Source organism: Motacilla alba, chromosome 13 (genome assembly GCF_015832195.1).
Source record: "Motacilla alba alba isolate MOTALB_02 chromosome 13, Motacilla_alba_V1.0_pri, whole genome shotgun sequence".
NCBI lineage: Eukaryota > Metazoa > Chordata > Aves > Passeriformes > Motacillidae > Motacilla > Motacilla alba.
Window position 1 is genome coordinate 3,374,698 of NC_052028.1, and position 23,552 is coordinate 3,398,249.

General features: G+C 39.7%; 1 protein-coding gene and 1 long non-coding RNA gene across 5 annotated transcripts in view; one reads left to right on the top strand and one right to left on the bottom strand.

Annotated features, from left to right (window-relative positions):
• LCP2 (lymphocyte cytosolic protein 2) overlaps nucleotides 1-18,595 on the top strand; it is a 29,613-nt gene extending 11,018 nt beyond the window's left edge. The window contains exons 4-21 of the mRNA XM_038150389.1: nucleotides 319-384; nucleotides 1,308-1,339; nucleotides 2,383-2,417; nucleotides 3,650-3,854; nucleotides 4,642-4,742; nucleotides 5,609-5,678; nucleotides 6,100-6,183; nucleotides 6,971-6,996; nucleotides 7,080-7,099; nucleotides 7,205-7,309; nucleotides 8,266-8,296; nucleotides 8,935-8,947; nucleotides 9,957-10,077; nucleotides 12,435-12,484; nucleotides 13,351-13,454; nucleotides 14,247-14,330; nucleotides 15,284-15,439; nucleotides 16,152-18,595. Of these exons, the coding sequence (XP_038006317.1) occupies nucleotides 319-384; nucleotides 1,308-1,339; nucleotides 2,383-2,417; nucleotides 3,650-3,854; nucleotides 4,642-4,742; nucleotides 5,609-5,678; nucleotides 6,100-6,183; nucleotides 6,971-6,996; nucleotides 7,080-7,099; nucleotides 7,205-7,309; nucleotides 8,266-8,296; nucleotides 8,935-8,947; nucleotides 9,957-10,077; nucleotides 12,435-12,484; nucleotides 13,351-13,454; nucleotides 14,247-14,330; nucleotides 15,284-15,439; nucleotides 16,152-16,274 (1,426 nt within the window). The 3' untranslated portion in view covers nucleotides 16,275-18,595. The remainder of the gene's footprint in view (nucleotides 1-318; nucleotides 385-1,307; nucleotides 1,340-2,382; nucleotides 2,418-3,649; nucleotides 3,855-4,641; nucleotides 4,743-5,608; nucleotides 5,679-6,099; nucleotides 6,184-6,970; nucleotides 6,997-7,079; nucleotides 7,100-7,204; nucleotides 7,310-8,265; nucleotides 8,297-8,934; nucleotides 8,948-9,956; nucleotides 10,078-12,434; nucleotides 12,485-13,350; nucleotides 13,455-14,246; nucleotides 14,331-15,283; nucleotides 15,440-16,151) is intronic.
• A 1,486-nt stretch (nucleotides 18,596-20,081) lies between these two features.
• LOC119706591 overlaps nucleotides 20,082-23,552 on the bottom strand; it is a 39,411-nt gene continuing 35,940 nt past the window's right edge. For 3 of the 4 annotated variants that reach the window (XR_005258579.1, XR_005258580.1, XR_005258577.1), the window contains 2 exons: nucleotides 20,704-20,815; nucleotides 20,082-20,166 (listed from right to left, as the gene is read on the bottom strand). This is a non-coding gene — a long non-coding RNA (uncharacterized LOC119706591). Of the gene's footprint in view, nucleotides 20,180-20,703; nucleotides 20,816-23,552 lie in introns of all 4 variants that reach the window. The other variant, XR_005258578.1, reaches the window with a different exon arrangement.

Here is a 23,552-nt window from a genome sequence, read left to right on the forward strand (position 1 = left end):
ACAACATCCAAAGATCCTAAGGCTTGCTGGGTTTAATGTTTATTTTTAAATACAATCCAACAACGTGGGGTTTTACCAAGGGAAAAAGAGTCTAGTTTGTAGTTAGACATGCTGTAGCAGGACTTAGCAGTAAGATGGTAAATTCAGTGTTTTTATCACATAGTAAATAATGATAATAATAATAATGAATTATCAGATTAAATTTAGCAAATACTGAGGGATAATGGAGAAGAAAATAATTTATCTGCTTTGACAAGTGATGGGTTTCAAGGGTTTGTTTTTTTTTTTTTAAACTATTTTTCTTCTTATTTCCAATAGAATTGTAAGTAAATTAAGCCAAGAAATAAACAAAAATGAAGGGAGGCTCTCCTTCCTTCCAAAATGGTGAGTAAGACAACTCAGCTTTCTTCTTCAAAGCTTGCAGACAGATCTTTTCTGGACTGGTTTTCATTTCATCAATAATGCCTGGATCACAAGTGTAGCCTGGAAATTCCACAAAAACAAAGCTCTGTTTCATTAATGCTATCTGATATCAAATACCAAATCCTGAGCCCATGAACACCCCAGATACTTCTGCCATGTCCAGAACCAAGAACCAATGCCATGTCCAGAACCAATTTGCACATTTCCTGCAGTTTTCCACCTGAGCACATAGCCTTTAAGAAGGCCATGAAGCCTGGGCATGTATTATTAATAAATCATCATTAATGCATTCCACAGGTCTATACATCACTATACTCTTTAATTCTTAATATTTGTCACTGAATATAACATTCACAATAGAAGAAGAGCAAAAACTGCAAGAACATTCTGTGATAAAAGAACAATTTATGACCCTACCCAAAGAAAACCAAATCCAGCCTACATAACATGGTTTTGCATCATCTGATAAAGGATTTTACACACTTCCATTCACTAGAATCCAAAACTAGAACTGAAAACCGTAAAAACCTTATTTAACCTTACATTTATGAACTTGACATTGAAGTTTCTGTTTTCAGGACTGGTAAATGTATTTACTGAGTCCCCTTGCTTCAAACCACTTGACTTCTCTGACTTCAACTCTTCTTGAAACAGCTTAGATTTTATTGGGATCCTCTATGTAAATATCAGCTAATGTGTTTTTGGCACTTTGGTCAGAGTTAAACTCATCTATGTAAACTTCTTTCTATTGTGACAGCCTTCTTTCTATTGTGACAGCCTATAGACTTCTTTCTATTGTGACAGCAATAGATAATTGCCTTTATTTGCAACAGAAGCATCAAACATTTAATAGAAAGAATTTATTTTTTGTATCTTTGTTACAGGGCCCAAACACAAAAATCTCCAGAAAACACAGGTGAGTGAATACTGGCAGACCATTACAACAAAAAGTGTTTAAAAATATTAAAATGTAAAATTAATACTTGCAGAGCAGAGTCAACAGAGGGGAGCAGGGTTAGGAACCAAAAATCCAAAACAATAAATGAAAATATGGGAGTGTAAAGAAGTTTCAAAAAAGAAAAGCATAGATGCAGAACAATTAGTAAGAAAAAGTGTTTTCAAAGAGAAAAGATGGTGAAGAAAGGCAAGAGCAGAGACTTTTACCTGAGAATAGTAAAAATGTCTTTATTTAACCCAATAAATTGTATCAGTGTTTATATATTTCTGCTCCCTCCACCCCCTGCCTTTCCTCCTAGCAGCACTGTATTAGAGAGGGAAGCTGAGGTTTAAACAAACCAAACCCTTCTTTTTTGAAAGCTAAAATGTCTTTAACAAGGAGAGAAGAAGTCTGAGGTCATTCTGAACGCATTTTGTTTCAAATGATATAATTTAAATTGGAAGTGGAACAAACTTGAAGTGCCAGCACCCAGAGTGTGTCACAGCAGGGCAGCTTTATCTTGGTTTTGAATCAGGATGTGCCCTCCTCAGTGCCAGCCTGCCTCTGAAGGAACAGCTCCTTCCTGTGGCACAGCACTGAGGTCCAGAGCTCACCTGGCATTTGTTGGGTTCTTTCTTGTCCTAGTTGAGACAGGGACAATACAAAGCAACACACTCCATTTCCAGAAGGCTTCAGACCTGTTTTTATTCTAGCCTGCATGCTTTTTATACATTCTTACAAAACTCATAAGTTTACACTTTACTCATTAGTCAGGAGACAAACAAAGAGCTCATTGGAACAGGCAGCTGCAGGTTTCTCTTATTTCTCCTTTTTTCTTTCTTGGTTTCTCTGTCACCAACCTTGGTAGAAAATTCTTTCAGGGGTAAAGATGGATCCTCTTATCAAACTTCTCTCCGGCTCACAGAAGTCACTGTAAAACCTCTCCCACACTTTCTGTCAAGTTGTTACCTCTCTGCCAAAGGTGTCCATGCTCAGAAATGTGTGCTTGTGCTTCTTCACAGGGTACGCTCAGGATGACGGCGGCTGGTCTTCGTTTGTGAGTATTTGGGTGAAGAAAACCCCCTGGATCAGGGGGGCTCTCTGTTCCTGCCCTGGCTGCTTGGGCAGCACAGCTGGGGCAGCTGGGGGAGGAAAAGCAGGAATGATGGGAGTGGCTGCGTACAGATTTCCACACTGAGAAAAGGTTCTCCCCAGAAATTCAGGGTTGCCTTCCTATTCCACTGCTCGAGTAAAACCTCCCAGCCTATGACCAGGTCCCCACAGAACCACAGCTGAATTTTACATGCCTGTTTCAAGCTCTTAAAGGAGGTGTCTAGAGGTGCAAGGTCGCTGTGTTATTTAATGGCAAATTCTTGCCATTTTATTCTCTAGAGCCAGCTTGTTGAACAGTGTTTTTTTTAAAGCTATTTAGCCTACAGAAGTTCCTTCTGCCTTTTGGCATAGGAAATGCCTCAAAAAGGTGTTTAGGTGATGCACACCCACCCCAGCTGCTGATGCACAGCCTGAGTTTATGAAGATCTCTGAGGCTGACTAGTGCTAATGGCTTTTGTCCAAAAATAAAAGGGAGGGGCATTTTTAGAAGCCACTTGTTACTAAGTTCACAGGAGATTTGCTGCTATTCCGGAGCTCAAGAGATAAAAGTAACCACCTACAGAGCTCGTGGGCTCTGTGCCAGTGCAGAGGGCTCTGGAAATTCCAGCGTGGTACCAGTGGCAAATGGAGGGTTCTTTTTCTCTCATGCCTTGGCAGATTGCACAGATGTGCAATGACCGTATTGACACTGTCCCCTTGTGGGGTCCTGCAAACAAGGCTGGTTTGGGTCAGGAGGACATCAAAGACCCCAGTTTTTATGAGTAATTTTCAGAAGTTGGGTTGCATGCTCTAAAGGACACATTAGAAAGCAAGAATGAATATCAGCAGCATCAACTGCTGCTCCATTGTGTTCCTAGGAGCACTGGCTGGTGCCTTCTCTGTTCCCTAAAACAATTCATGCATTTCAGTAAACTTGCACCTTTTCTTGACCTCCCACTGCACTCACTGTCATCAAATGATATTTATTTCCTTTCTTAAGCTCTTGAGTGCTCCATGCATTAGTGGAACATTTCCTCCTTCACCTGTATTATTTCAACAGATTTTCCCCCCTCAAACTGGTTGCTAAAATTTGGTATTTTCCAGAGTGAAAAATACCACAGTGAAAGGCCACCAGGAAACTGCTCTGCAGGGTTTAATGTTCTCTTCCAGCATCCACTTTTTATGCTCATTTGTCAGGATGATGATGATGATGATGACTATGAAAGCCCCGATGAAGACCAGGAGAAGGAAGATGAGGCTGACTATGAATCACCAACAGAGGAGCCTGAGGAAGCAGAACATGACAGTGATGGCTATGAGCCACCTCCATCCAATAATGAAGAAGCACATCACAGTGTTATATTTCCTGCCAAGTCACTTCCAAGCAGCACAGATTATATAGGTAACTACTAAAAATTAAGTGCTATTAATAATTTACAAATTAGATTTTCCCATGTTATCAGCCACATTTTAGGTGGATGATAATGGAATATGGAAGGTTTTTCCTTGAAGGTAACAGTGTAGTTCATAAGCAAGATTTAGTGACACAAACTCTGTGAGTTTGTGACTTTTAAAGTTATATTTTTTACTTTGGACAAGCTCTGTTGGAATAAAGATTAGTTTTGTGTGATGTGTGCATTTTTTGGCCTTTGATTTGAACCTGGATGAAGTCACACACATGTACATGCTGCAGTAGCTTTAGCAGTGCATCCTTGAACAGAGCAGGTTGTCACAACAATGGCAAAAAACTCTAGTGAAATTTGGGAAAAGAACAATCAGCTGTCCCTGCCTGTCATTTCTGTTTTATGTCTGAGCCCTCAGCAGCCTGGAGGTGTGGAGTCCATTCAGGAGAACAAAGCTGCCATTCAGATTGGCTGGTGTTTCACACACTGTGCTGCAGGGAATGCAATAAATCCTGTGGCCCAGAGCCTGGCAGGGGAGTCACCCCCACAGGGGCAGAGCAGCCTGGAGCTCCCAACACAACACACTGATCCTAAAGCAGCTGCCAGTCAAATCCTACAGCAGTGTATCGATGATTTATTAACTTCAGTAGACAGGCTCTTGTAAGGGCTCTTTGTCATAAAGATTTAATGAGTACTAAATAACCAAACTCTGTGTGGTTGTTTAATTTGGGATTTTGTTTGAGAAAGAAAATCTTTTCTAAAACTTTTTCTTTCCCTTTTCTTTAGACAGACCTACAACAACCAGATCAGCACATCAGCCTCCACATCAGCCTCCAGTACCGCCCCAGAGACCTGGCCCAGCCTCATATGGGGGAAGAAGTGCTACTGTATGTTCCTCTCTTAATATCTCACCTATTTCCTCTCCCAGGACCTTCTTAGGAGTCCAAGTGTAGGGCTATTTTTACTCACCTAGTGTATGAAAAGGAAGCCATCAAAACAGATATGAACTCTGCTACAAGGTGGCCATTGTTCAATGAACAATTCAATTTCATGGGAGAAATATATTTAATTATTTTATATTCCTTCATTGATTCCTACACTGGAGAGATACTCCTACTTGTGAATGCCTCTCCCACAGAAATCATATATTTGTAAGAGATGCCTCTGTTTTGAAAATAAGGTTATGTTTTTCCAAGCCATACTTCTAGCACTTGCCCAATTGAATTAGGACCACATAGAAGTGTAAGAGACTGTGTAATCAGAACGTTGATGACCAAGATTTGATTCCTTTTTTCCCTGCTGTGAATACATCAAAACTGAAAGCTCCTGTGCTGTTGACAGCTGGCACTATAAGTTCAGTGTTTGCTAGAACAGATGTACACTGAACCTACCAATGTTTCCACAAGGAAAGCTTTGGGATGTGATGGAGGGACTGATGCAGTGTCACAGAGATGCAGCAGTGTTGTTGGAGCTCCTGTCCCTTTCCTTTGACAATACACCTCTCCTTCCTGAGGAGACTTCCCACTGGAGTGTTGGGAGGCACAGCAGACGGAGGCAATTCTGCATCCAACAAAAATCAGTGATTTTGGTCATACTTCAGGAGGGTGCCTGGCTCCTGTCCTTCCTGCAGTGAGCAGAGACCTGCTCCTTGTGCTGTGCCACACAAGACTGGCAGATGAGTGTGATTGGGTTAATACACTCCAAACAGAAAGGTGACGACACATTTTAACCACTTGTGAAATATTTCTTCTAGCTGCCAGCTTTCCCTCCTCCACCAAGCAACAACGACTTGAGTAGAGACAGAAACATGAAGCCCTTGAAACGTGAGTACAGCTGGTGTTCTCTTTGTAAAGCTTTGTAAAGCTTTCCCACAGACTGGGCAGCACTTCACTTCTTCCTCTTTTCCCTCAGTTCCACTCGCTTCTGCTACTCACACAGGAGCCTGAATTGTTGTTTTAAGAACAGCTATCTGTGCAACTGTACTCATACAATTGTACTCATACAGGAGTCTGAATTGCTATCTGTGCATCTGTACTCATACAATTGTACTCATACAGGAGCCTGAATTGTTGTTTTAAGAACAATTGTACTCATACAGGAGTCCGAATTGTTGTTTTAAGAACAATTGTACTCATACAGGAGTCTGAATTATTGTTTTAAGAAGTAACACCAGTTCTAATCTATGCAAAATAAAGATATACTGACCTGTATCAGCAAATGATCTTACACAGTTGTTGTGTTTAGCCCCAGCTCCTTCTATAGACAGAAGCACCAAACCGTCTCTGGATCGCCTTGCTCCCCCATATGAAAGAGAAAGCCCAGGATCAGGTCAGTATTTCTCACATTTATATTACTGGGGTTGCTTTAGTTACTGAAAATCATCAGTTTGTTGCTTTTGTTACTGAAAACCATCACTTTGTATATAATTAATGCAAAAGAACACGGCTCAACCAAATGTAATCAAAGTAATCTGTTTATGAATAAATGGTGTGAGCAGAGCTTACAAAGGGGAGAGAAATTTCATGTAGAAAACAGCAACCATGGGTCAGACAGGTGAACAGGAATATGTTATGAGAACCCTGTGCAATAAAGGTTTGATGCACACCTAAGTGAGTATTGAGTAGGTTAAACGAGGAAATCACCTTTGCATACAAAGGTAATGAAACTCTGCATACACTGCTGTAGGTAATGTGGCAACAGACTTAAAAGAAGGCTGAGCATTAATAAGACACAGAAAAAAATGGCATTTCCTTCAGACCTGAAAACCACATTATACAAAGCATCTACAGATATGACTCTACGATTTTATTTATTATCTAAACTCTTATCTGTTATATAATGGCAAGACAGTATCCAGTAGTTCAAAGCTGAGCCTTAGATAATGTGATTGTGACACGTGCCATGTTGAAAATGTTTAAATTTCCCTTCAATAACAGACACTGCAATTTTACCATCACTTGCAAAGCCAAAATATTTTTCTGGCTTACATCTCTGGATGTGAGTTCTTCAACCAGCAAGATTACCTTTCAATTTTATTCAAAACTCATTTATTTCATAGGAAGTTTAATTAATTAACTTCCATCTTTTTCTAAATGTAAGCTTTTGCTGTTTTCAGGGAAGAAGCCAAGCATTCCTGAAAAGGTAATTTTTTTGTGATTATTGATAGTTTTTGCCTGTTTTGATGCACTTGCACATTCTCTTAACTATTTCTTGTTGTTTTGCAGCCTCTGGTTTCACAGCTAAGGTAAGATTTATCCTCTGCCAATGATCCTTTCATTGCCAGTATTCCCCAGTTATTTCTTAATAAGCAGCTTTTTGCCTTTATTTCATCATCTGACGCCTGCTTTAGATCCCTGGGAGAACAGTTAGCAATGATGCCAAAACCTCCTGTCCCACCAAGTGACAGATATGAAAGAGGCAACCCCCCTCCTCTAAGGAAGCCAAGCCCTGCCAAGTAAGTGCTCATTTCACTGAAATTCAATAAAGGAGAAATGAAATTTAACAAAAATATGGACGAGCAACACAGGATGGTCTGATTTACTGGTACTGCATGACAGCAGGGTCTGTGGGTATCAAAGTTTTGGTTCATTAATATGCACAGGATGTGCTTGAAGCTGCAGAAAGGTGTGAATGCAGAACAAGAAAAACTCTCTCCAGTCATCTCTGGAAGAGCCATTACATGGGGCATGACTCACTCCCAAGTCGTACAAAGATCTAGATGATCCATGTTTTTCCCAGCAGAGCAAGTTCTTGCTCTAGGGAACATTCTTACATGAGCTCTATTGCTGTTGTTTTAGGGGGTTAGAAAAGGAAAGCTGTACTTCCATCCCATTGATTTTATTAGCCTGCAAAACTCCTTCTAAACAGCCAGCAGCATTTTCTAGCAGAGCTGCTTCATTGCCCAGCATTTTCTAGACCACCTGGGGGCTGAACACTGTACTTCAAACAAGACAAGAAATGATTGAGATCTAACCAGCCAGGATAACTGATCAGAGGAACAAAGCCTGATATCCTTATGTATATCCTGATATCCTTATGTATATCCTGATATCCTTATCCTTATCCAACACTGCTCCAGCAGTGTTGTCAAATATTATAAACGAGTTCAAGACTTGAAGACTTAATGTTTCATCATTGTGCAAGCTTGTTTTGAGCTCTGATCTTACAATCAATTAATCAGACATTTTCCTTGGTGATAAAATCAAGATGGGCTAAGAACTAGAAATAATGCATTAGATTATGGCTGAAAATTCAAGTCTTAGATATTTTTATGAGGGAAAAAAATGTTTCTGCATCTATTGGTCTTTAAAACTTGCTGTAAATTCATGTTCAAGTTGAAAATATGGCCCAATGCACATGAAGTGAATGAGTACTATTCCACCTATGATGAGTGTTTTGTTCTCATTTCAGGCCCAGTTGGCCACCACACAAGAAAAATGAAGTAAGTATAGTCTCAAAGCATGTATTTAAAAGTATAGGGGTTACAGTAAAATTAAATATCTGTATAAATTAATAATGCTGGAAAAGGTGAACTTGTTTCTTTTATAAATTGGAAGGAATACTCATGGATCTTTCATGGCACATGGGGTGTTTTTGAACAGTTCTTCTGAGTCAAGCTCAGTTTGTTCCCTGAGAACTTTATCTTGGATAACGGGAAGAATAAGGCCAGAATTTCTTGTATGACATGGGAGAAGTGGTTTTGCTTAAAAAAGATTTGGGCTTCTGGGGATTTTTTCAGCTTAAGCTAACCTAAAAGTTTCACTTTCAGATAACTCTGAGAGTCTACACTTACTTGAAGGAATAAGGAAAGTTTATATCTCCTGAGAGTTTCTGACTATTTTAGGTCAAGATGCATTATGGGACATCTGCCACACATCTTGTTTAAAACTTTAAAAACTTAAAAAATTATTTAGTGTTGCATGAAGACAAAATGTCTAACATTTTAGAGGGAAGTGACATTGTCAATATTAGAATCCTTGTATACTTAAAATTCACCAACGTCCAGGTTTTGTTTTGTAATACATTCCCAAGAACTGTGCTATAATATGTTGCTAATTTTTTTTTTTTTTGGCTCCCCAGGATGAAGAAGACAGTAAGTATTTCTACATGGATTTTTTTCAAACTTGAAATCTTTCTTGGTCTTAGTTCTTAAAAAAAAAAAAAAAAAAAGTAAGAAGGAAACTATTTCAGAGTTGATTCCTTAGAGTTATTTCTGACATCAGGTGGTACCTTGATAGGCAGTAGAATTCTTATAAAGTGCCTGATGCAGATTTACATATCAAAGCCACAAACCCCAGGAAATCAATAGCTAATAGCTTCCTTCAGTCAGCCAGTTACCAGCCAGCAGGATTTCTTATTTTGGAATACATTACATTAGAGAGATTTGTGTTCTGCACACAGCATCAAACAGCTGGAAACAGAATCCTGGTGTCTCCCAGTTCTCAGCAAACCCTGCTGGCACCAGGCTCTGTGCAATGTTAGTCACCTTTATGAACAGAAGCAGAACTTCTTCCATGAGCCACCGGTGTTTATAAACTACTGCAGAAAGCTGATTTCTGAAATTGAGTTGCTAAAGTGACTCCATAACACAAGCAGGACATTTGGCCAAGTGTCTATGAATTATCACTGCCCCTAAGCCTCCATAAAGAATAAGGTTATTTAAGCTGTGCAGAGCACAGTTAACCTGTTCCACTCCTGCTAGTTCAGGTCTGAGGACACTGCAGAATGAAAATGTTTTATTTCATGCTGGGAGAAATCTCAGAATGATGTTCAAAAAGGTGATATCAACTCTGCTATTTAGAAGTAACGTGACAGAAAACAGGTACCACCTTCTGCAGTTAAGGTACTTGGCTTATCCAAAACAGAACCTAGAAAATGTAAATGTTGCTTAAGCCTGTTCCAGTTTATTTTTAATTTTAATACCTACTTTTAAGTTCTCAGCTGACCAAATGAGTTTCCAGCCTGTAACTAATACATCAAGGAGTGTTTATTGCATTAGAGTAATCTAATTAAACAGCAGTAAGGTGAGAGAATCTCTTCATTCTACTTCATTTAAGAATATCTCATGTAGGATTTAAGTTTCCTTCTCTTCCTCTCCACAGCTGCCCTGCAAAGACCAGTGCCACAGCTGTCTTTGCCCCCATACAGCTCTAATGCATTCCCACCCAAATCTGTCAAGCCTCCACCTAAGCCAGGATCCAACAGCATTCCTGCTGCAGAAAGGTTTGTTTCAACATTATGGGTCACTCCTTTTGAATTTCAGTCTCTTGGTAGTTCATTACTGAGCCTGTGCCCTTGCCTCTACAAAATGCTAATTAGTGCTGTTCCTACTATCCGGGAGAATCCTTTACAGAATTGAAGCTCTGTATCAGTGGAGCAGAGAGTGTACATCAGGCAACCAAGAAAAAAACATGAATCTCTCTGTTTAATGGCAAGGAAGTTTTTTAAACTGGTGCTTTGGAGTGGCCACCTAGAACAGAGGCTAGACGAGATTGAGTAAAAGCAGGTATTTATTAAATAGGTACACCTTGGGCAGTCAAAAGCCTCTGAGGGGCTATACCCAGGATGGACAATGGTCACAAGTTTTTCAGGCAATTTTAAGTTTGGTTCATTTACATATCAGGGGTTAGTCCTCCAATTACAGCTTAAGGTAATGAAGTCATTTACTGCAAGTTATCCCCTCCAATTCACTGTTGTTTACACTTCTGGGGCCTGACACAATCAGCTGTCCTTGAGTTCCAGGCCTAGAAAGGAATTGTTTTATCTCAATAAAATGGGACAACAGCAGCTGTCAGGCCATGGAGTTTTAGAGCTACACACTAAAGCAGTGCAGGATCTGAAAAATAGAAAAGCTAAATCCCAAGGCATCAAGACCCTCCACGGTACAAGGCTTCCATTCTTGAGACACCCATTGCTCTCCCATTGCTTGCAGGGTCCATAAGAATGACCAGTCCTTTTGGGAGGGGATCATCTCCTACAAAACTAGGCAGGATTCAGGACAAAGGTGTCCTGCACACTTTAGCAGCTTAAGTGTTAGAGCTGCAACTCCTCACACTCCAAAATTTAAAAAACCACAATCCCGGTTGTCTGGAGTTGAATCTGAAAGAATTTCACCTCCCTTTTACTAACTTTTACTCTAATGGTTGAAAATTACTATTTAAAAATTATGAACCTTGCTGCAATTTTTTCCCAGCTTCAACTTACAAATATTTGATTGTTATGCCTTCACTTGCTTGACAGAAGAGCCCCTAATTAAATTTTGATTTCTGATGTAACATGCAACAGACTTAGACTTTGATGACTTAGAGTGGGCTCCTTGAGTCCATGTCTGATGCACATTTTCTAATCTCTGTATTTTTTTAATGGCTCTTTGATGAATTCCTCACATTTACCATCATTCTCTGGAACTGCTGACGCCAAAACAAATACTGCAGTAGCAGTAGCAAGGTCATATGCAAATTGAACTATTCCTATGATGAACACTTCTGCTTATACTCAAAGAGCATTGCCAAATTTTGCTGTAGCAGAGGCCCCCGGGTTGACTGATTCTCTCCCATAAATCAAGTCATGATAGGGTGTTTTTGTTGTGCAAACAAAATTAGCATATTTATCTCAGAGCCTTTTTAACAGCTTATTTAAGCAGAAGAGAAATATGAACAGTAAAGGAAAGGAGTGCAGGCAATTTGTTCTCAATTAGGTGAAGAAACAAAAAAAAGCCCGAGAAATTGAAGAGTGGGGCTCCATTTTGAGCAGTTTTGGATGTTGGCTGAGGTTGGCAGAGATCTCTGGATGTCTTCTGGATGATCCAGGCAAGGTCACCTTGAACAGGCTGCCTGGTATCACATCCAGATAGCATCTGAATGTCTCCAAGGAAAGAGAGAGATTCCACAACACTCTTGGCAACCTGCTCCAGTGCTTGCTTGCCCTCACATTAAAAAAATGTTTCCTGATCTTCAGAGGGAACCTCTGATCTTGTCACTGGGCACCAGTGAAAGGAGCCTGGCTCTCCCTTCAGATATTTATGTGCTTTAGAAGATCCCTTCTGAGCCTTCTCAGCTTCCAGCTCCCGCAGCCTCTCCTCATGTGGGAGATGCCCAGTCCCTGATGTTGCTGGCCCTTCCCAGCTTGCAACATAAATGTGAAGCTGCATTTTTATCAACAATGTTACAGAAGCTGCAAGAATAATAACTCTGTAAGTGGAACCCCGCAGCGAGAAAGGGCTGGGGAGCTGCTCCCTGTGCTTGCTGCTCTGGGGAGGACAGGGCCATTCCTTGTGAAAACTCCACAAGCTGAATGCTCTCCTGCATTGATTCTGCCACAGAAGTCTCTGTGGCCTTTACTGCTTAACTTTTTGCCAGATACTGAGCTCCAGGTAAACTTAAAGGTGGATCCAGTTACACAAAAAGAAGGAAAGAAAAACAAAAAGAAGAAAAGAGAAGGCTCTCCTCACCCTGCACAGGTCTCAAGGGGCTCTCACATTCTGTAAAACAGGCACAAAGTCCAGATCAGGTGGTCAGAACACAGAAATGTTGTAGAGAAATGTTGTATTTATACTGACTACTCTTTTTTTTTAATAACAGTGCTAGAAGCCTGTCTTCAACTGGCTCTCTACCACCACGCTTCCATCCAGGTTTGTATCCTACATCCTTACATTGTTTTCCTAAGTGAATGAAAGTTGAAAGTTAGTTTCAGTGCAGTCAATAGAAAAACTTTTTTCCAATGGATGTTTCTGCTTGGACAGGGAATAGCAAACTATCAAGTTCCTGAAAGGCATCTTGTGTACCTTACTTGGTCTGAATCAAAGATTTTGGGCTTTTTTTTCCCCATGAAGTTTGGGCTTCCTGCCCAATTCAACCAGTGTCAAAACTTCATAAAACCATCCTTTTCTGTACACTACTGAGAGCTGAGCTATGCAAATCACTGTGCTATGCTAATACTCCCCAAAAAGGTTAGCAAATGCTTTTCATGTGAAATACACTCCATATTTATCTTGTAAGAAAAAAAAAATAAAGAAAATTTAGACATCAATTGCTTTACAAGTAATTTTTTTGCACATGGTAGCAGCTGTCAATGTCCTACAGTGACATTTTTTACTTTCTAATTGCTGAGAAGGCAAGGATTGCAAAGAGACAGTGTTACTTCTGTCTCTAGAGAAACCAAGATGCTCTCAAGTGAGTAACTGGTACAGAAACTGTATAAATAAATGTAAATAAATGGTAGAAATAAAATGTCACCCCTGTTTCAAGTTCATTTGCTGTTATGGAAATCTGAACCATAAGAGCTCAGTTAAATTCCCTGTGCACCAAGGATGGACTTATGTAAAGGACCTGGTTCTCACAGAGAAGCCTAAATCTGATTTCAAATAATTTCTAGATGTCTCATTACCAGAGTGATACAAATACTTCATGCTTCATAAAATCAAGATCCTACACCCTGGGTGCACAGATGAAATTATTTTCCTGGTTTTAACATTGTTTTTCTACTGTATCTCTGAAGGCAGCAACAGCAGATCTCCTTCCAGAGGCCCAGCTGACATGAGACCTCCATTGCCAATTCCTAGCAGACAGACTGTTCACCAGGCAAACACGGAGCAAGATGAGGTACAAAACATGAACCACGACTGTAAAGACAGCAAGTTTTCTGGTTCTGAGAGACAACACCTTTCAAAGCTGTTTTTCTAGTCAGTAGTCACTGTCAGGACACTCCTGGGTGCTTTCAGTTTCCTTTTCTGTGTCAAACTGTAGTGCCTTATTTTGTCCTCACCAAGAAAAACAACAATAGCTGAATCCCAACAGAACAAAATAAGAAAAATACTTGTTTTCTGGATTACTTGTTTAGCACAACTGCCTTCAAGCAGTATCAAACTTTCAGTTCTCCTTCCACAAAGCTTTGATGAGTAAAGCACTCATCTTTCAAGTGCATTTTTGCTTCACATTTCCTTAAATAAAACAAGTTTAGAGCAAACCACTCATGGTGATTACACTGCTGGGCAATCATAAATAGTGCATTCACAGGAAGTCACCACAGTTGTCTCAGATGATAGCTAAAAAACAGACAGATGAAGGCAAAGGATGCCTTTGTGCCTAGTGTCCAGGTAGAAAAAAGAGAACATGCCACTTAAAAGCTTTTACTGAAAGTATTTGGAAATATCTGTTTTCTTAGCTTGCCTGCAGGGGCATAATGTCTATATCTGTAATATTTTCAAATTTATCAAAGAGAGCAGGCAATTTAAAACCATTTAGCACTTTCCATACCACAATAAATAGCAGCATGATCTGTGACACACAGAGATTCTGCACACAGACCCACATATCCCTCACACTGCAGTTTCTCTCTGCTTATTTGCATGTTGCCATTCCCTGGCAGCTGACTTGTCCTTGTCCTGTCCCCAGCCCCAGGGCTCTCTGAAGGATGAGTGGTACGTGGCCTTTGTCAGCCGGCCCGAGGCAGAGGCAGCGCTGCGCAGGATAAACAAGGTACTGCAAATCCCACCCCTGTCTGGGCCACGGAGCCCAGCAAAACGAACTACAGGTTCAAACAAGGCTTATCTGTACATGTGGAAGTAAATTAAATATAGAGTATTTAATATTTAATATTAAACATGTAAAATAGAAATAAATAAATTTAAAATATAATAAACATTTATTCTATTTTAAATGAATACACTCAATTTAAAAATAAGTAATTTAAAAACAAATGTTTTATTATTATATTATTATTAAAATAATATAAGAAACAAATATTAAATATATCAAATAGTAAGATATGAATATATAATATTTATTATATAATCTTTAATATCATAAAGATAAATAGAGTTATTGCTGTGGGAGTTGTGCTTATCCTGTGCTGCATCACAGCACTTGCCATGAGCTGAAGATGGCATGTGCACCATTCCAGTGACTTTACTAAAGTCCAGTTTATGAGCTCCCATTCAGTGCCTTTAAGAAAAGGATTTCAATGGAAGACTTGTCAAAATAGATCTGAAACTAGGAAAAGCAGAGAGAGTGATACAGTATGACCTAAATTATACAGTGTCATTATTTTAAGCTGTCTATAAATCCATCCCGTGGGGAAGGTGATTGGCACTTAGTGGAAATGAACTTCTCTTCAGGTTGAAGAGATGTGAGGTTTGGTCTTTGATATTTCATTCCTCCTTTAATGGAATCTCTCCCTCATACAACACCATTCCTACCTTCCTTTAGAATCTGCTTTTGTAATAGAGAGGAAAGTCTGAAGTAGCAAACTGAAAGACAAAGCATTTGTCAAAAGACCTAAATGCTTTAACAGTGCAATTTCTCTTACCAGAAAGGAAAAAGATTTCAGAAGAAGAAACACTTAGAAGCACAAGTACTCTAGTGAAAGGTGTTACACTGATCAAACCCAGGAGTGTCTGCTATTTGTCATCTTTCATTTTTTCCTGTTTCAGGATGGAACATTCCTGGTGAGGGACAGCTCAAGGAAAACAGTGACTCACCCCTATGTCCTGATGGTGCTGTACAGAGACAAAGTGTACAACATCCAGATTCGCTACCAGGAGCAGGACCACTTGTACTTGTTAGGAACCAGCTTGAAAGGAAAAGAGGTACTCTGTGCTTTTCAGCTACTTCTCTTCATTTCAAGGCATCTCCTGCCTCCTTCCTCAGTGTCAGGTGACTGTTCACCTGCGCTGGAATTCTGCTTCTTGTCCCAGTTATTCACGGGAGAATATTGTTACTGCTGGAAGCAGCATCAGGTTATGCTGTTAGCACTCAGGGAATGAAGGGGTGGCCTTAGAACACAGCCATTAGAAATCCTCGTGCCTGGGTAGGGAATGTTTGTTTCCCACTGAGATACCAGATAAGGGACATGCAGAGCTGAGAGCTAATCCATACCTGCCAAGTTCCACCTTTGCTCCCGGGCTGGTGGCTCAGCCCCAGCCTACAGGATTGTGTGGGTTTGCTGGCACCAGACAGACTGCTCAGCACATTCCTGGCAGTTCTGATCCAGACAGAACCCCTGAACTCATCAGCCACCTCTGAACTCTCAAGTACAGTCATCACATCAAGTGCAGTGGCAACAGCCTGTGTTAAACAGACCAACATGATATAAATTAATTATACAACATTGCAGCAGCTTGTACACAGAGTTACTGAGCTACAGGTCATGACAGGAATGAGAACAGTTGATCTGGACCTTATTTATATTTTTATAATATTGATACATTTTTAGAATTTTAAAAAACCCTTTTGTTTCTACTGGTTACTAATAATTCTGACATTTTGGCCTTAGCATTCTCATTTTTTTCCAACCCACAGGAATTTTCTTCTGTAGCAGATATCATTGACCACTTCCAAAGAACACCCCTTCTTCTGATTGATGGAAAAGACAGAGGCTCAAGAAACCAGTGCATGTTAAAATACGCTGCAGGACATATTTAAACGAAACTTTAGAGAAGATCACATAGTACTGAAGCCTTCTGAAGTTTATAAATGTCAAGATATTTCCCTTTTCAGCAAACTAAAATCATGAAGTCATTAAAATTCACAGTTTCAAAGAAAAAAGACTACGTTATTTTTAAATTATGCGTTAAATGCAGTACTCTATAAATACAATTTTCCTACAAAGTGTCCATTAATCATACAGCACATGAGATCATGAGTTTTTTTTTTCTTCCAAGATAGGCATGTTCTCTTGAAATTATTTCCACACCAAATTTGATGAACCATAAATAAATATCCATACAAGCCTCTGCTTTCATGGGAGCTCTTTTTTTTGGATCAGAATTGCAACAGCAATTTTGTTGTTTTTAGTGATGCAGAGTAGACCCAAACATTGTCAAAGCTGCGGAGTAGACAACATAAAAGCCAATTTTTTTTCAATAAATCAAACTCTGCTCACTTCTATGAAAAGATCAACTCAGATCTGAGAGACACACAGGTTTCAGTGGCACCAAAAACCCTCCAACCCTGGAAATGCAGGTGCCTGTCAGGATCTGTGTCGGGGTTATTCAGCTGTGAAATTGTCTGTTCCCACTTTTCCAGGAAAACACCACACCCACACGGAGCACATCCTCTCTGCCACAGCTCTGGGGATCCCATGCCTCAGCCCACAACTGGAATTTCGTATTTCCTACAATTCTCCAACCTCACTCAGAAAGAAGGTTTTCTCCACACACATCTCTCTTCAGCTGTGTCTTTCTGGCTGAATCAAGCAACTGCATTTTTACAGGGAGCACGTCAACAAAATTATCCTCATGTGACCCTTACGTGGCAGAACCCCTCAGATCTCTTAGAAAGCACACACAGGCCAAACTGAGTTCCTCTTGCACAACTGCTTTCTGTTTTACTGTATTTTTTAAAGAAAAAAAGGGACACTCAGTTCAAAAATACAAGTTGTAGCTGAGGAACACTGAAGCCCCTTTGTTAAGTGGGATTTATCCAACCACTTGCCCTGGGTTTCAAATTCCCTTGGATTCAAATCACCTTGGTTTCATAATTATGACTTTTATCACCCTTTTTCTCCTTTAAAGTCATGGTGTCTATATCAGTTAAAACACTGGAACCAAAATTCAAGGTAGAAAATACCTTCCATAGAATCTGTAAAGCTTCCCAGATAACATAATGAGATTTCATAAACAGTTTTCCTTATAGAAATATGTTTTGTAAGTGTTCCTTTCTAAGATGTTTAGGTAAGAGCTGGAATTCAAAGATAGCAAAGTTCATTTCCATGCAACTATGAGTCCAAAAATAAAGGTGAAAAATAAAATTTAAAAACTCTTTCAGCTGACAAAAGCTGCTTCTAGCCCAATATTTTAAAAATGGACTACTAATCTGGTGAAAGAAAAGTCAGTCAATCTGTCTTTTTCAAAAACTGTTAAAATTAAGAACAACATTCCCCATATCACCACTGACTCCTGTGAACTGTAATTTATTCCATTGCCCTGCCTTGAAAAATCTGACATCCCAGAAATACCTCCTATGGAATTGTGTTTTATTGATTTTAAATAATCTCACCAGCAAAAGAGCAATAAAACATAAACCAGCATAAGAAATTCTAACACTGTGTACTTTTTAAAGTAGAATAAACCTCTATTTGATTATTCAGAGAAATATACTTGGTGTAAGAGTAAAGCTACATCTCAACATTCAAATATGTCCACCAGTAAAGTGTGATTGAATATTTATTGTAATGAACTAGGTGAAAATAGTGGCTGTGTAAATGTTGGGCCAAATAGATTTCAGGCTAGAGCACTGAAACCACAAACTCCTCCCTATTCTTGTAGCTAGTTGCATTAGAGAGTCATTACAGAAACTAGAATGGAAAGCATTTTTGGTTTTCCAGAAGTAACCTGCTCTTTGACCTCTCCCTCAGCAACATTTTTTAGACGAGGAAGGCAGCTCAAAACACAAATTGCAGTTCCTCCTTCACTGGCAGTTTCTTATCCTGTTTTCCCAGGCATAACTGAGACAAGAGACAGTGACTTGAAGTAAATTTCAAATCTTTTGTTACTGCTCCAACAGGTTTTTGTTTAAAAGGAGAAAACCATGCGAGAAACTTCATGCCCAGTTTCCTGACCTTTTTAATTATTTACATCAGTCTTTCCAGCCCTAGGCTTAATTTGGGAAATGTGGGTTGAAAAAGCCACTCTCAGAATCCATAACCTAGCTTTTTTTCCATTCCACATGTTTAGCTTAAAACAAAAATAGTCTACCTGCAGGAAACCATGCTATCATTGCACAGTTCAAACTTAATTAAAAGAAAGATGAAGAAGAAAGAAGAAAGAAGAAAGAAGCAGCTTCAGCAGTATTAATAGAAGACAATACATGGAAATGGATGTTACTTAATCAGTCAAACTCCAAGTCTTTTCTTCAGCTTCTCTTAAATCTTTGGCCTTCATGGGATGGTTAAAATTCAAAATCAGGTCACAAAGCAGTAGCTGGCTTTCCACTGAAAGAAAAAGGGCAATGTATCAGCATGGTATTTATTGAATGACAGCGAATGGTAATCTACAGACAGCATTGTTTTAGTGTTCATCCATCAGCTCACTCAGGGTTGCCTGTTTCGCTTGTCTCAGGATGGTTACATTCAGTTGGTGTTAGCCCGTTAGCAATATTTGCATTAGAAGACTCTCAGTGTTCCTAGAAAGGAGTGACTGATCACCTAGCAGGTGTATGCCATGGTTAACTAACACGATTCTATTGCTCTCTAACTGCTGTTGCATTAATTTTTCAAAACACAAGAGCAAAGCTATTGCTTCATTACATGAAAACCCAGTTGTCTGCCACAGAAAACCAGGCCATTTCCAACTGCACACTCTTAGAAGAATGTCCTACACAGTTTTGTGTTTAACTGGATGGTGAAGTCAGAATTACCATTTATTTTCTTCAGCTCGTTGGACATTGTGTCAACGTTTTTAATCACGGCCTCAAGGTTAAAGTGTTCATCAGAATTTTTGATCACCTGTATGAAATAGGAACAAAACATGACTGGCAGGGTATATATGATTCATCAGCTCATTAATACAGACAATCATAACACTCATGACATTTTTTTTCTTTCATTTTCTTAAATAATATTTTACTAAAACTTCCTCCAGTTTATAATTAGCCACTTAGACACAGCAAATTACAACTATGGAAGGCGAGCACTAAACACTCAGGGCTGGGGTTTTTTCCTGTCACGTTTTTCTTATAGAAACAACTGCAGTGAAATTAATCATGTTTATGAATTCCTCTCCGCATCATTTTTCATGTTTGTTTTTGACCAAGCTTTTCTCAAAAACTAATCAAGAATAATAATTCAGCCACAAGATGGAGCTGCAGTGACATTAACGTGACCGACACACCTGCTCACTATTAACTGTGAGTGCTAATGAACCTGCCAAAACATGCCCAGAAACATTTGTAATTAGTTTCTAATCAATATCTGCTTGTCTACTTTAGAAATCATATTCCCTGCCTTTAACATTTAATTAAAAACCAATCAAAATCTAGACACAATGAAGACTATTAACCATTTGAAATGAAGTATAATTTGAAATTTCAAACGTGTATTACACTCCTCTTAAGGAATTTTTCCCATATGAAAAATTTCAAAGAGAAGTGTACATAGCACAATTTCTGGTCTAGTTATAAGCTTATCATTCAGAAATTCTAAAATGTGGAAAAACTCTGGTTGATTAATAAATAATGTTCCTTATGTGGTAAATCTCAGCACATTAAGAAGCATTCCAAAAATATTAACATACATTTAACATAGATTCTTTGTCTGAGTCTCTTTTCCCTTCAGTCAGTGGCTTTATGTTGAGTTCATCAGTCATGGCTGAGGCTTCTAAAAAAGACAACTCCAAATTATTAAGGATTAGTAAGTATAAAATATATAAATGTAAATATCTCACATAAAAATAGAATAAATTTTTAAACATAACAACTAGACATTAGTTTCATTAGTGTCATTTGAAAGTAGAGTCTAAGAGCTCAAATGGTTTTAATTCTTTTGAGGAAGAATCAAAAGCCTGGATTTTATTTATTTTACTTTCTTTTAGGGACAGCATATCAGAATTTTTTCAGGAGTTCAAGGTGGAATTACTAACAGTGAGTAAGTGTATGAGTAATGGTGATGAAGAATTCCTCAAACATATTTCTGTACTTTTTTAACTGAAAACTTTCTGAGAGATCTAAAAAGGCATTGCAATTGGTTTCTAACATCAATTTATAGAAGGAAAATCTAAAGCACACACAAAAAAGTGTTGACTGTCTATGGTGGTGCATCTTTCTTGGGCCACACTATGATCTGGGGTTTTTAAGGGACTCTAAAACACTCTTTTGGCACTGTCTGCTGGTCAGTAACAGAGCTGAGATTGAATACCAGATCCCCGGGCTTGTTTTTCCCCCATTCCTCCTGCTCGTCTCTCCTTACACGTCAGGACACCTTTGGGCAAGCTGAAGTGTGTAACAGTCACTGGAGAGCTGTTTCAACCCTAAAAAAGGGGGAGAGAAAAGGGGAGGAGGGTTATTTCACCGTGGGGAGTGTTTTCAGAAGGGGTGCAATGACACGAGGCAGAGGGTGCTCAGCTCTGGGGCAGTAGGGGTGTCCCCCTTTGAGTGCCCCCCAAAAAGGCCTCAGGGAGGGCACAGTTCCTTTGGGCTCCTGTGGGTCACTGCCCTGCACAGGAGCCAGTCCCCTAAACTCCAAAATGAGCTGAAATATGGTTTATGTTGGAAGGCACCACAGAGGTAACCTGGTTCTATCCCCCTGCCATGGGCAGGGACACCTTCCAGGAGCCCAGGTTGCTCCAAGCCCTGGCCAAGCTGGCCTGGAGCACTCGCAGGCAGCAGGAGCACAGCCCTTTCCCCAGCAGTGAGGACATGCTGCTAGCACAGCCAGGATGGGCTGGTCCCTCCCTGCAGCAGCCCCCAGGGGCAGCAGGAGGATGTGCAGACCTCCCAGAGCTTCTCTCAGCAAGGAAAGCCCCGTGGTGGGTCCCTCTCCCAGCACATCCGAGGTCAGTGCGTTGCAAGAGTCCTGGGGGAGTCACAAGTTTAGGAGTGGGTGGTAAAAAGTAATTGCAAATGCTGCAAGAACTGAAGAAGAAATGGAGAAGAGAGGACTGAGGTGTCAGCAAGGAGTGGTGGATGGGGAATGAATTTCCTGCTGACCTTTGAGGCCCTGCCTGTGGAGAGCTTATTGCATGTGCAGCAACTCATTTATAAACAGTCGGTTCCTTGTGATCATCAATTCAAGTTCACATGGAGTAAAGTAAGTTATGCTATTTGAGCAAAGCTTAATAGTGAACCTGAATTTAAGGAAGCCAAGAGAGGCACTTTGCTAGACAGATTTATCCATTTAGACGATGCTCAGTGTTAATTTAGCAGTGACCACTGCCCTCAGAAGCACATACCTGACTTGAGTTGGAATCGACAAAACCTGCTAACTAATGACCTGGGTTGGGAACTGCTCATTTCTTCCCCAGTCTGTGCTGTAGTACTTAAAGCCAGGGACACCAAGCAGGGGGATGGCCGTCAGCACTTTTCTTTAATTTACTGGAACCACTTTTCCTGCTGCTCAGCATTCATCTGTACTTTGAACTCTCTGTTTGGCACCAGTGGAGAAGGAATAACCAGCACCTCAGAGCAGAGTGGAATTACTTGGATGTGCAATAGAGAACAGATGGACAGGGTGTGCTTGGGATGTGCTTTCATGCTATTTCTTCTTTAAAACAAAGCATTCCAAATGTATTGGTTTATGACTGAATTGGAACTCAGAACAGCATTTTCTGGTATGGCACAATTAAAGTGTGATTCAAAGAGAAAACATGATATGCTGCTTACATTGTGGGGCTTTCTGGAGATGAGAAACGCAGAACAGGAAACCCCTCACACATGCACTAATTCCTGTACTACAGCCTTTCAGTTTACAACCTCTTGCCAGCACCCCAGTGCAAACAAGTTAACTGTGCCCTTTCTGTGGCCTCTAAGGAAAAAGTCCGGCTGAAGCTGCTGGTTTTGCTGGTAGAATACAAAATAGAGCTGTGTACAAAAGAACCACAAGGTGGTTTTATATATCCTCTAAATACAAAAAAAAACCCTACAAAAGTTTATATAAATATAGATGCAAAAAAGCAAAATGGTATCCTAGCAAAGTCCTGAAAATATTTGTGTCAGTAGAAGGAGCAGTTATTTCCTTCACTAACCTGTCAAGCAGAATGCTTCAACTGATAAACCCTGTTTCTGTCAGTTTACTTTCTACATTTGGATGTTTTTTGACATTGTATAAATAATCATTCCCATTGCACTTAAATTTTTCTGTGTAAGGAAAAATAGGTTATTGTAATGACCAGAAAATTTAGATTCAAAACATGTACAATAACTGAGTTCCCAGAACTAATTGGACAAACCAAACAGAATGGTTCTTAAAGGCAGGGTCTTTCTGAAAATAATCTTCAACCATGTGAGATATTAACCAACAAGGTGATCAACAGTGCAGGACATTGACTGTACGTGACATTTTTAAAAAAAAAAGAGAATAAGAGATTTTTAATTTCTACACCAGAATTTATTTGGAACAGAAACACTTTCTGGATTTTCTTTATAAGGCAATATTTCAAACTGAAACACTGAAATTACAGCTTTAAATTATTACGTTACACCTCTGTGAGGAGCATTCTTGTAGGTGTTGCTGGCAATTTCACATCAGTGTTTCAGTTTATGAGCTGCAGTTTGCTCTATGCCTGAAGTAAACACACAGGTTTAGGTGCAAAGACACCCAGAGCTGAAGCTCTTTAATCATGAGCTGGTCTGGCCATGGGTGGTACTTAACACACAAAACCCCTCTGTACCTGGGGGCCACATTCACTGTGGCAGGTGAAGCTGTTCAGACACTTTTATGAATCCCTGATAAAGACAGAATTACTACCAAACCAGTTCTCTGAGGAGGGGAAAAGATCAGGAAGACTAGAAACAGATTTCAGGATGCAGAATTAGGGTTATGATGAGAATGAGCATTTCAGGATGCAGAATTAGGGTTATGATGAGAATGAGCATTTCAGGATGCAGAATTAGGGTTATGATGAGAATGAGCATTTCAGGATGCAGAATTAGGGTTATGATGAGAATGAGCAAGCTCTGCAGGCAGCTAAAACAGGCACATCACTCTACAGCACTGCCTTCCTCACCTCTGCAGTAAAATTACCCTAAATATAACTTCAGACAAAATAT